The sequence below is a fragment of the Ochotona curzoniae genome, unplaced genomic scaffold (assembly GCF_017591425.1).
Source record: "Ochotona curzoniae isolate NIBS_2020 unplaced genomic scaffold, NIBS_Ocur_1.0 contig_2688, whole genome shotgun sequence".
Classification (NCBI taxonomy): domain Eukaryota; kingdom Metazoa; phylum Chordata; class Mammalia; order Lagomorpha; family Ochotonidae; genus Ochotona; species Ochotona curzoniae.
Genome location: NW_024465553.1, coordinates 18,641,031 through 18,653,380, shown reverse-complemented (window position 1 = coordinate 18,653,380; position 12,350 = coordinate 18,641,031). Strand labels below are relative to the sequence as shown.

At 44.6% G+C, this 12,350-nt stretch overlaps 1 protein-coding gene across 9 annotated transcripts in view; it reads right to left on the bottom strand.

Moving 5' to 3' along the window:
* DPF3 (double PHD fingers 3) overlaps nucleotides 1-12,350 on the bottom strand; it is a 264,129-nt gene that overhangs the window by 44,867 nt on the left and 206,912 nt on the right. For 3 of the 9 annotated variants that reach the window (XM_040975344.1, XM_040975352.1, XM_040975351.1), the window contains exons 8-9: nucleotides 9,734-9,781; nucleotides 9,196-9,324 (exon numbers count right to left, since the gene is read on the bottom strand). In XM_040975344.1, coding sequence (XP_040831278.1) covers nucleotides 9,196-9,324; nucleotides 9,734-9,781 — 177 coding nt within the window. Of the gene's footprint in view, nucleotides 1-5,038; nucleotides 6,262-6,743; nucleotides 6,878-9,195; nucleotides 9,325-9,733; nucleotides 9,782-12,350 lie in introns of those variants that run through there. The other 6 variants (XM_040975349.1, XM_040975350.1, XM_040975347.1 and 3 more) reach the window with 4 other exon arrangements.

Here is a 12,350-nt window from a genome sequence, read left to right as displayed (position 1 = left end):
TGGCTAGGAGGCTAGGTGTGGCTTCTTCCCTTAATTCTCCCCTCCTCACAGACACAGGAAGGAAAAAAAAAGAGAATGTCAAAACAATGGTCTCACCCACTTTTCTCTAGCCCTTGACCCTTTGCACCCTATCAAATATGCAAAAAATTTTCAAAAATAAAATGTATACAATAAAAAAGAAAACATTCTTGTCTTACTGTGATCCATAACAAAAATAATCACAAGCTACCTTCCCGAGAGCTCTTACAAATGTTTTAAGCAGTTATGAGTTCCAAGACTTACCAACTAGCTTATATATAAACCCATTAGCCAATAAATTAATTGGCCCATGTTTAGTTGCATTCTATTCTTCACAGCTAAGCAGTCACATGCATAATGTTGAGACTTGATCTCTAATCATCAAATGAACAAAGGGATATGGAATGAAAATATTATCTCTCAAGATTTATAGAAATACTTGTCTAAAACCTCAGCCGACAGACCCAATATCTAAGACACTAGCTATGGGATAAGTCAATTATGGAAATTCTGGTAAAACACACTGAAAATACAGTATCTTTTCAGCAACATTCTTACCTAAATGCACACCCTCATTTTCACCATCGAAAACAATACACAAACCTAATAGCAATAGCTTTCTATGAATGACTAGGAAATAGCTTTAAAAGTATCGAATTTGTGAAAAATGAAAACAGATGGTACAACTAACTATTCCATATTGGAAGACTTGAGAGGATGTGACAATGAAATACAAAAGGTGATCCTGGATTGGAACCTGGGCCATAAAAAGGACACTGGCAGGACAAGTGGCAGTATTTGAATAAGGTCTCTAGACTGTTAAGTATTGTGTCAATTTTAATTTCCAAATTATGACCAATTTAACCAAAGTGGTTTTTTCTTTTGTTTTGAGAATCTAGGTAAAGGGTCTATGAAAATTCTTTGTGTTACTTTCTTTTTTTATTTCGTAAGATCATTTAAAAACGAAAAACAAACAAAAGAAAAACCCAAAAAGCTAAGAGTTAGTCATGGTTAAGCCAGTGTTGAGATCCCTTGAAAATTCACACATCACTGCTTTTTAGTTAACACTTTTGACCAAACAGGGGTTTCCCACCCTCTGCAATTACTTTGAAATCCATCGAGCATAATGGCTTGTGTTGATTTTTCTTTTGAGCGGATGCTGAGACATCACTTCAAGCCCAACAGTTTTGTACACTTCAATGGGTCGGTTTTAGAAGCACTTGGACTTTGAACCAGAACAAGGCCCACAATGTTCACATCCTGCCACTTCACCATCTCCACTGTCACCAGCAATGCCAGTGACACTTAGAAAGCTCAACCTCAGTCCTTCCCAGAAGCTCGTGGCTTGGACATTGAAAAGCATGTTCTTCTCCTGTAGTATCAAATATAAAGAATTGCGGAACAGAATACAAAGCCTTTTACTGATCTTTCCCAAGAAACCTTCCAAATACAATCTACAGGGGAACTAAGACTGACTGAGGACAGAGTATTGGAAAAGTCCGACACCACTTACCAGCCCTGTTAATGTTACACCAGTCACTCACGTTTTTTTTTTTTATCAGTAAAATGGGAATAAATAATACCTACCCTACCTCCCAGTGTTGTTTGTGGAATCATCATGGAAAGATGCTAGTCATATGCTACATGGCAGGGCAAGAAATTTCCATATCCTAGGAGTAGGGAAACTGAGGTGTGATCCAAGGCCACAAAGCCACACGGATAGTTCAGTCCAAAACCCAGGACTTTGTATTTCTACTCCAAGCTTCTACTCACCACATCAAAATGCCTCACTCTGAAAATAAACACCATGAACAACTTCCCGTCCAAAGGCTAAACAGAATCCCCTGTGGAAAATTCTGAATACGTGAGTCTGCTCAAACTTTAAGTACATGTTCAAGATCATATTCATCAGATGTAACAGGAGGCATATTGGGATAAAATTAATTAATTTTATTCCACCATGAAGTGAGAAGCTCCAAACAGCCTTTAGTTCTCTCCCCAAGTAATGATCTTGTGTTCCCTCAAGTGCTATATAAAGGCAATAGCAGGCTGCAGTCCATTAGGTGCATGGAGAGAAGCAGGGGAAGCAGCAAGACTTAAAGGGATGCTATTGATGTGAACACTGCATTTTTTTTATTAAATCATTCTCTCTAAAATACCAGTAGAAATTGCATTGCTGACTTGAAAATACCTTTAAAAAATTAAATGTGTATTTCTCATTCCCAGTGTTACAGTGATTATAGGAGCAGATCTCTACTTTGTCTTGATAACAGATTAAAGCTTCAATTGCTCTGGGTAGGGGAAGACATCAGACAGGCAATAGTAGTCACCTTGACATCAGCAGCTCCCCGCAAGGGGAATCTGAACGTTGGAAGGAATTTAGAAAGTTCTGCATCTCTGGTACCCCTGTCGTTGGACTGGGACTCAGAAAATTTAGTGACATTTTTGAAGCATCTGAGATGATATGCTACCAAACTGAGAACAAAGTTGGTCAGATCATTTTCTTCTTAAGGACTGTAATTTCCTTTCTTATTCTAAGTTTTGAATAGTGACACTTTATTCAACATTAAAAGAAGAAGAAGGCAGCGGGTGTGTTGACCGCTCATTGCAATTCCTGAGGTCACAAAACAAGAGTTCACTATGCCCCAGAAAGCAGGGGGCATGTGGAGAGGAAATATCTTAGAAAGATGGTTTAGAAGACAAATTATCTATAATATTCTGTGCAGAATCTTAAGCAGAATTCCCTTTTACAGTATCCAGTGACTGCCCTCTAAAGTTATACTCCTTGCAAATATCCTTTTTCTTTCATTGGAACTGAGAAAATGCAAGACAGGCACATAGGCTATGTACTAGTATGTATATAGTATAGGTTCTCTGGGAGTCAGGTGGCCAGAGATGAAAACCTGTCTCCTTAGCATTTGTACATTTCTTCATCTAATTATTATAGCTCTGCTTCTCTGGGTACTAACCGCAGAGAAGTACATGAGTCTATCTCAAGGGGAGAGTCACAAAGGTCAGATAAAACATTCCCAGGTAGGCACCCAGAGCAGGCAGCTGGCACTTAAATGTCTGACCACTGTTAAATAGGCAAAGGGAGGCAAAGACATGACATAAAGTATTGAAGTGGATAGAATCCCCGGGACAGCCAACTCCCTCCTCTCCTCTCATGCCTTGTCTTGGTGCCGCCTACTCTAGTCTTAAAGACATCTACCTCCCATTCCATTCTCTCAAAATTGACTCCGTTGCTATTGGTTGACTTTTCTCAACTAAAATGTAAAAGATTTGAGCTGACCGTCTTAAAAGCTTCTTCTAGATCTTTTTCTTTTTTTTTAAAGGAACACAAATTCTCAGTCTGTTTAAAGATACTACAAGCCAGGCAGGATGTTCAGGCAGTGCTGAGTGACCCCATCACTGGTTATAACAGACGAGGAGGTGGAGATATCTACAAGTCCCATCCAGAGAAAGCAAAGATCAATACATACAAACAAAATTAATTTGATAATCAATATCCATATTCAGATAAATATTTTCTTGGAGTTTTGCTTTGTTGGGTAGTTCTTAACTGTTAGTTCCCCACCTTTTGCTTAGTTCTTAACTGTTAGGTGGACTTTTATAATTCATTGTAACTATGTGATTAAAAAAACTCAAATTCAAAGCCAAGCTGCTATTGGGAATTGTAAGACTCCAAGAACCGAGATGTATCTCACATGACACTTTGATGAACACAGAAGCTCCTACATTGTCAGTGGCAACAAATCCTAAGGTTAGGACGTCAATATCTGAGTCAAAGGCACAAGGTGCAGAAAGTGATAACAAGAGCAGAAACCTGCTGAGACCCACTCATGGGGCCCATTTACGTGTGAGCACACACAGGAATATTACTACACTGAAGGTCAATGCCGTGCTTCCTGGGAACAGGGCCACATTCATGACCAGATTGGGAGGGATTGTGATTTTTCACTCTGGAAATTGAGAATGAACTTCTAAGTGAACACCTACCCATCTCAAGCAAGAGGAAAGGGAACCACTTGGCTAAATCAGGCTGCTAAGGAAGCACATGTGAGGGTTTCTTGGCTTGTTCCGGGCTTAGCTTGGGTTGGGTTGTGTCGTGACCAAGAAGATAGTTCTAACTCTTAGGGATTGGTGGAGTTTGGAATGGCAAAGCAGATTTTCCCAGACATCTGCAAACCAGCTGCTCCCTGGGCAGCCACTTGGATCTCCCCAGGCAAGCCAAATGGCACTGCCCCCATCTCTGAGCCTGCATTCTCACAGGGGCCAGGAACTTCAGGCACATCAAGTATGCACTCAGAACCTTTGAAAGAGCCCTGTGGGGTGCTGTGTCTAAATCGGGAGCATGTTGAATTTGGATTCATGTCCCTCATTTTCTGGAGCAAGAAATCCCACCCTAGAACGTGCAGTCCTTGTCACTGCCCAAGCCCAGCGGCCAGCTCCAAACTCAGATCCCTAGAATCCCACTTTCAGATTTAGCCACAGGAGGTAGAGTCAGCCAAGCACTTCCACAGCCACTTAGTATTGCAGTTGAAGCCAGGAGGCTACCCTTCTGCACAGAGCCCATTCCCATCAAGCAAGCGTCAGCCCATACACCCAAGCCTCAACCCATATGGGCACACATGCACACACTGGCCAGAGAGGGCTGTGAGCAAGACCCTCCCTTTGGGTAGCCAATCCCACACTGAGAAGGGGGGAGGTGAGAACCCAAAAGAACAACTATGACAAACCAATGTTGAAGGAAAACAAAGAAAGAAAACTTAAGAACACAACAAAACTGTGATGATTTTGCCCTCTGTCAGACAGGCCAGCCAAGACATACCTTTTGCTTAGGACCTCGCTGGTGTTCACGCTCCGAGACTGGCAGCCATGAGTTGGGGTGGTCTTTTCTGAGGGCCTTGAGCAAGTGTTTGCTTTGGTTAACTTCAGGAAGTGCTGCTGGAAACACAAAACAAAGTGCCCGGCAGGCACTACAGAGGAACACAGAAAAGGACGAAGAAATACAGGAGACTTGAGCATCCAGTGGGTGTGTATTTTGTTTTGAAACCAGGGCAAGGGGAGGGGACACAGACTGTGCCATTCCAGTCTTTCTTCCACAAGAGGCTTCAACACTGCTGAGCCTGTGACTTTCTGCTTGGGTTTCCGTTCCTGCGATGTGGAAGCTGTTCTTTGCCAGGAGGAAGGTCAGGTGAACCCAGCCCCAGCACGGCAGCGGCTGGGCTGATGGCAGTGGAGGAGCACTGTGCAGGGGCAGGGGTAGCTGCTCTGGGCAGGGCCCTCCAGGGGGCTGCAGGAAGGCCACACACAGGCGGCCCTGGCCTTCTCTGGAACTGTTGACATTTTCTCCAAGCAGAGAGGAAGATGGAAAGGTCAGGAAGGAAAAATGGGGGAGGGCGGGGGGAGGTCTGCCATGGGGAGTCACGAACAACACGGGGCACAGCAGGTGTAAAAGCCTGCCACTGAGCTCCCCAGTGGCTTACTTCTAAATAGGCTCTTCTTGCCATTTTTGTGATTTCCCATCACTCTCTCTCAAAAAAGAAAAAAAAAAAAAGTCTGATCCTAATACAACTAGCACATATAAATAATATTTTTAATGTGATTGGTTCTTTGTTTTCAAACCCAGTGTTCCCTCTTCTCTTCATTTTGCCAATAAATACAAAAACTGAGAACATCAACTCTGCTCGGGTCAAAAAGATCCCCTTCCCCTCCCCCATAAAAGAGAATAATCCAACCAACGGTATGCTTCTACAGGAAATCAATAGCACATCGCAATGCCATCTCTTGGAAGAACCCTCATCCTGCTCTTTCCTGTGGTTTTGTTTTGTTTCAGTAGTTTGTGCTTCTGTTGTACGTACCCAAAAAAAGAGAAGGATGGCAGGGAGGAAGGGACACGTGGAAGTCGAGAGGAAAAAGCAAGGACCAAGGGCAAACCTAAGTTGTCTTTCATTAAAAAATATAGACATTGGAACCAAAACAATGACCAGAGTCAGGGGGGAGGGGTGGCGGATTGCCCAGAGTCTGTTGTGCGGGTTCAGCAGCTGCCCTTTTTATCTGCTGGGGGCGAACCCCGGCCACCGCGCCGTCCTCGGCAGGGGCGAGGCTCCTCCAAATCGTCCTCATCAAAGCCGTGGAAAGTTGACGTGTCACTTTCTGACGTGGAACCGAATAAGTCCTCCGTGCTGCGTGCTGCGGCCGCTGCCTCCTTCTCCTTCCTGCCTTCTCCTCCCAAATGAGCTGACATGTATGATGAATATATCAGCACATGGGTTAAGCAACAGACAGCATCATTAATATTCTCATTACGTTATTACAGTGTTATTAATAGCAAGATAATCCAACCACTGTCACACCAAAAAGGAATGAGCCGGGGACATCACCTGGCCATGGGGACAAAGCAAACACTTTCAGGGAAGAGGATTTATTCCCCGCCTCCTGGAAAAGGTACCGTCTCTCCCATCACACGTGTGTCCGCAGCCCCCGACAGCAAGAGAGTCAGCCACGCGCTTGCTTCTACTGGGTGTGCACGTGTCTACACGCAAGCTCGCTCACTCCCTCAGCCCCATCCCCAACAAGGGTTTTCCTTAGCCATTTATTTTTCCTTTATTTTTTTTTTTAAAGATTTATTTTCATTGGAAAGCCGGTTGGGTACTGCTTAGGTGTTCTTGGTTGGTGTTGTTTTGAACAATGTTGTCCTTCACTTTGACAGTTAGCTTTGCAAAGGTATTACTGTCAGATCACCCAGTCAAGGTGGTTAAGCCCCCATCCATTTTATTTCTAGGTTTACCCGCTTCTAATCCCATTCTTTCAGAAACCTTTCAGTTCTGCCCTGACACCATGCAGTTCATTTGCACTGAAAGCGAAAAGAAGTTGGAAAATCTGATAAGTGGCGGGTAGTAAAAGAGCATCTCATTATCTTTAACCATGGGAGGAAGTTCCTGCCCCTGTACCCACATGTGCACACGTGTGTGTACACATACACACAGCATGCGCGCATGTACATACATACACAGACACGCACAAACTCCAGCTACTAAATGTGCTTAGTTACTCTTGAAAGTTCAGTTGTCAAATTTAACTCAGAACACTCAGAAGGTGACAGATAAGGGTTAAGGAAACCTAATAAAATCTAATATACTGAAATCTAAAACTCAACATTATGATACTCTAAATGGGCCCCAGCATAGTCCCCACCGCAATAGCTAATAGCGCTCCACTTATGGTGCTGATTTCCAGAATCTTCTGTTCTCCCAGGAAACACAAGTAGTGGGGTAGACGGGAAAGAAAGGCGGCTTGCTCCAGCTCCTGCTCTGCTCTGCTCTGCTCCGGAGGGACCCTTAGAGCGCTCCACACAAGTGTTTGCCCACATGCCTCAGCAAGTACACCCATGGGCTGATGCCACCTGCTTATTCCCAAAGTATCTACTATTTCAGGAACTTCAGAGTCAGACCTGGATACATGATCCAGCAAAAGTCGTCCTTGGCAAATGCAATGAGAGTGTCTAGACTGGTTTAAGATGGAACCCCCATTCCCTGAGCCACAGGACAGACAGAATTTGGGGAAAAAAGCTGAGTTAAAGGATGTGAAAAGAGAGGCTTGGTACAGGAGAAAGAGACACACAAACAAAAAGAACAACAACATTAAAACCCAGCTTCCCACTTGAGATGCCCCCTGAGCCAGAGTCACATATCCCATCTTAAAATAGGAAAGAAAGAGGGAGAATGACAGCAGCTTGCAAGGAGAATTGTCACACTACCATCTCTAGACCACCCCAAAATTACAGCAGGCCACGCTACCCAGCCTGAAGAATCTCTCTACCATGGGAACTTGCTTCTGACAGTCAGGAGATTCATTTATTATGATTTTAAAAATTTTCCTTCTAAAAACCAGAGTCCACTCTCATAACAGTCCTATCTTCCATGCTAGCACCAGCAGAGGTAAAAATTCAACGCTGGGCATCACCTTTGGACAGTAAATGAACGGACAGAATTGCACATGTAGGCTGCTCCGTCAGGCTTCTGGGATGTTTAGTGTCAAGCGTCCGAGAGCACTGGAGAGTACAGTCCTTCCCCAGTGGCTGATTCACTCCTCAGGTCAGCCTCGAGTTCTCAACAACCCTAACATCAAAATACAACAGGAGTGAAGCTATGTAAGAACTGAGCTGTCACAGCAAGGACAAGGAGGGGGTCACCTCAGTCCTCCATGTGGGCCTCGGAGGGGGAAAGACAGTGGGCAGAAAGCTGGTAAGGCAAAATGGCACCTTACCAATGGAAACAACCACCCAGAAGAACTGTGCTCTACCCACTGGTCAGTAGGGCCTGAGACCAAAGGTGAGCCTCCACTTCTCTGTCTTCCTGACTTTGGCTTCAGTCTAGTTATGACACGGTAAGGAAAAGCAGGTCATCCCAACTCTGATTACCCAAAAGTAATGGTCTTGTTAGAACTGAAAAACAAAACAACAGCTTAAACACAACCTGATGCCCCGAAATCATTTTAAGAATGAAGGAGTAAGAACACAAATTCCTTTTTTGTTATTTTGGTCTTTGGATAGTTTGAAAATGAAATTATATATGCGTGTGTGTCAATTCTAGGTTAGTCTTAGGGAATGCCTGCTCTTTTGCCTCTTTCATCTGCCAGGGTCTCTTTTGCCTATTCCACATGAGAACATGGGATGAATGGACAGTTACACAGCGTCCCAGCATCCAAGAAGCTGAAACCCACAGCTCAAGATTGGCTGCTCTGCTAATACTCATGTTCCCATACACTGCGAGCAGACTCTCCTGGTATTTCCATGAACACATTCCCCTTCTGTTACTTGTGCATCATGTAATACACACAGCATAATGCCCGTTGTGTCTGGGTGTTCCCATCCTAATTTCCAGTCACCTGCAATAACACAAAGAAATATCCACCTCCCGGAAAGGCCAGACACAAGCAAAAATTATCCCCTTGCTCATCTCCCTGAAACCAGGCTCAAACTTTGGGTTCTTAAGACTGAAAGAAGAAACATCTCAAAAGGACCTGACAAGCCTTCTCTGCTCTCGAGCATCGCCACTACCACCTTCCCAGTCACTCTCCACCACTGCCACCAGCCTCACAAGATGATACAGGAATGCAAATGCGATGGATCTTAAGCATTGGACACATGATGCAGGAAGAGGCCAGACTCACCGGAGCGTCCACAGTCTGCACAGGACACGAGCTCTTCGGGTCGCCCACTCTTCTTGTTCATGTTAGAACCCCCCAAACAGAAGTCACAGTAGTTGTTGGGAATGACTGTCCCATCTGGACCCTTCTGGGCTGTGGGGACACACACACAAAAAAAATCCCAATTTTAGGCTGAGATGCATTTCAACTGCCCCCTCCTCTTCTCCGCCCACAGCGTGGAGGAATCTGCTCCAGAAAGAGTTGGAAATTCAGAAGCCAAGGTTTTGTTCCAACCAACCAAGTGACTACATGGGACTAGGTTTTCCTTTCAATCCTTTTGGGTTCAACGATACTAATGCTTACAAGTCAGCCCAAATTTAACTTGTGACATTTCCCAGCACTGTATTGTATCTCCCATCGGTATCTCTGGATGCACACACCACCCATAAGCCCCCATGAATCCTCAACCCTGAGCCAACCCCCAGGGCAAAAGCCCCCAACATCAGACGCAACCACAAACACTGGAGTGACTAGAGGGCGCGAAAACGGTCAGTGCCTGCACCTTGCTCTTGAGAAAGATGTTCTTGTTTGGGAGATATTCTTCCTGCCCCTGAAAAGGAAAACAAAGAAGTGCCAATGGGTGGTCATTGCCAGGAAGGACACTTGGAGATGCCGCTGGGGACTCTGAGGAACATCTTGGTAGGTACACAGGTATTTGATCTTGCTGTGCCTCAGTTCCCTGAAGTCTAACATAGAAAACACCCAGGACAAGTTAGCCTGCAGACCCCAAGCAACTAGGATCAGAACTGGACACAGGTTTATAAGGCAGCTCAGCCTCATGCCGGAGGCGCATCAAATGGTAAGCTACTAGACCACTAGCAGCATATCTTTGAACTTAAGACCGTCATGACTAAAGCACCTTCACATCCCACCCCTGCTGCAAGCCCTCAACAGAGGCTTTGACCGTGACCCTGACAACAAGGCTTTATAAGAATAGCACATGTCCTTGAGCACCAAAATCTCTCTGTTTCTCTAGGGGCTGGCAAGAAAGCTTTGGACAGGTTTTCAGCATGGGGAGAATGCCTCCAATTTCCTCTTCTTTCTCTCTGGTATGGGCATGTGTTTATCACATTGCACACTCCTTGCTTGCCACAGAGAAGAAAAGTCTGTTTAGGGCATCAGCTTTAACCACCGGGGTGCCTTCCTATTTGCCACACCCAGTGTCTGTTGCTGCCTTTCCTTCCTCACTGGCTAATGTCAATCAGGGTCCCGTAGGGTACAAATCTGTAAAAGGAAGCGGATATGTGAACAGAAATCCCATCCAGACAGTAGGTGATAAATGGATTCACACACTTTAATATGATTCCCTCTGGCCTCCACTTTCTCCATGCCTCTGCTACTTTGCCTCCAGGAACAGAAGCTTTACCTGGTGGAAGGCAGAAGACAAAGGCAGGCAGGATTGTATCAGAGAGGGTTAACCCATTTATCAGTTGCTATTTGGACTGCTTAATCAGTTTCTAAGTCATTGATCCCCATCTTCCGGGAGGCAGACAATTCTCTGCATGAAAAGTGTCAGCTGTTGGGGGTGAAGTGGGAGGGAACAGCAGAGCTGGCCCCCTCTGGGGGTCCACTGTGGTTGGGATTCTTATCAGCCACTACATCTCAAAGACACCGCACAGTGTATGCAATGGTTTTGCAAATAATGTCCAAAAACCTTGTGCAAAAATTTTACTTTGCAAATACAAGTTCCATTACCCGAATCCAAACATGCCAGTGTCTCATTCTTCTGTCTCCCTAGATTGCCATCTTGGCTATTCTTAGAACTCTCCCAAGAAAATCCAATTACACCCATGAAGCAAGGCAAACTCGGGGTTTCCCCATCAAGAGATACGTAGAGAGAGAACAAAGATGATATGGAGTATATTCAAGTTAGGGGCTGATGGAAACCAAAACTACATTGCCTTTTATGCAGGAAGAACCACACATACTCCTATATCTCCCACGAAAGCACTCAGGGGCCACACTTACTCTAGGATTTCATATGATCTAAGAGACCTACACCCCCCCACCCCATTCAAAAAAATCTTAAGCCATCTGATTTTTCTTCAAATACTGCATCCTTTGTGACAGATGAGGGTGAACAAGCAAACACGTCATTCTTTGTAGTATTCATCGTGAAGGACACCAAGTTGAACCAGGGATTCTGATACTACCAGGAGAATCTTTATAATCAGGAATGATCCAGTAAAGCAAAGAAGGCACTGATGGAGGAACTGATTCTATTAAAAACAAACAAACAAACAAACAATAGGGCAAATTTAACTCAACTGCAGGAGTGGTTCTGAGAAGACTGAGTCAGCATGGGTCCCCACGTAGATTTGGGTCACTTTCTGACCACACAAAGTATCTCTCTCATGGGGTGAGGGAGGTGTTAAATTCCCACTTGTGGCTCTGGTGTATACAGCTTTGGGGCATGGGGTGTATTTTTAGCCTAGCAACGGCCCACTTACACAGAATGTGACAGGGAAGAGCTAGGCTTTATGTTCAGAGAAATCCTTTTTTTTTTTTTTTTTTTTTTTTGCTTCAGTTCCTGCTTTCCTCTGTGAGCTCAAAGCACCCTTACAGCCTGGGAGAGTGGCATGGGATGCACCCAGAACAGCTTCTCTGTCAGGTTCTCTCATTTATGTCAGGGACTTCGAAAAGTTCATGGAAAAAGTGCAATTGGAAACTTACTATGGTCCCAGAAAAAATGTCTGAAAGCCATTTGTAGCTGGTTCATAAAGTGCATTTCCCATGAACTTGCTGAAGACCATTTGTACATGTGTACACGTGGTTCATCTCCTCATCTGAAATGATTCACACCTTAAAGTCATGCAGTATGTCACACTTACTGTGGAACACCTACACACCTCGCACACCGGAAGTGATTACCAACAATGGTGGCTTAGAAAGGAGGGATGGCAGGGATGTAAACAGCAGATGTTGGGGACACCCCAAGACCTCCTTCTGGAAAGGACAAAACACTGGGTGGGCCTGTTTGTCCTGTGACAAAGTTATCTGAATGTCATTATCCAACCTAAGGTTATTTCTTGACTCCTCTGAGAGCTGGGCCAGTGCCCCAGTGAATGACTCAGTCATCATGTTGAGTGTCATGGCCACATACTAGGGGACACATGAAT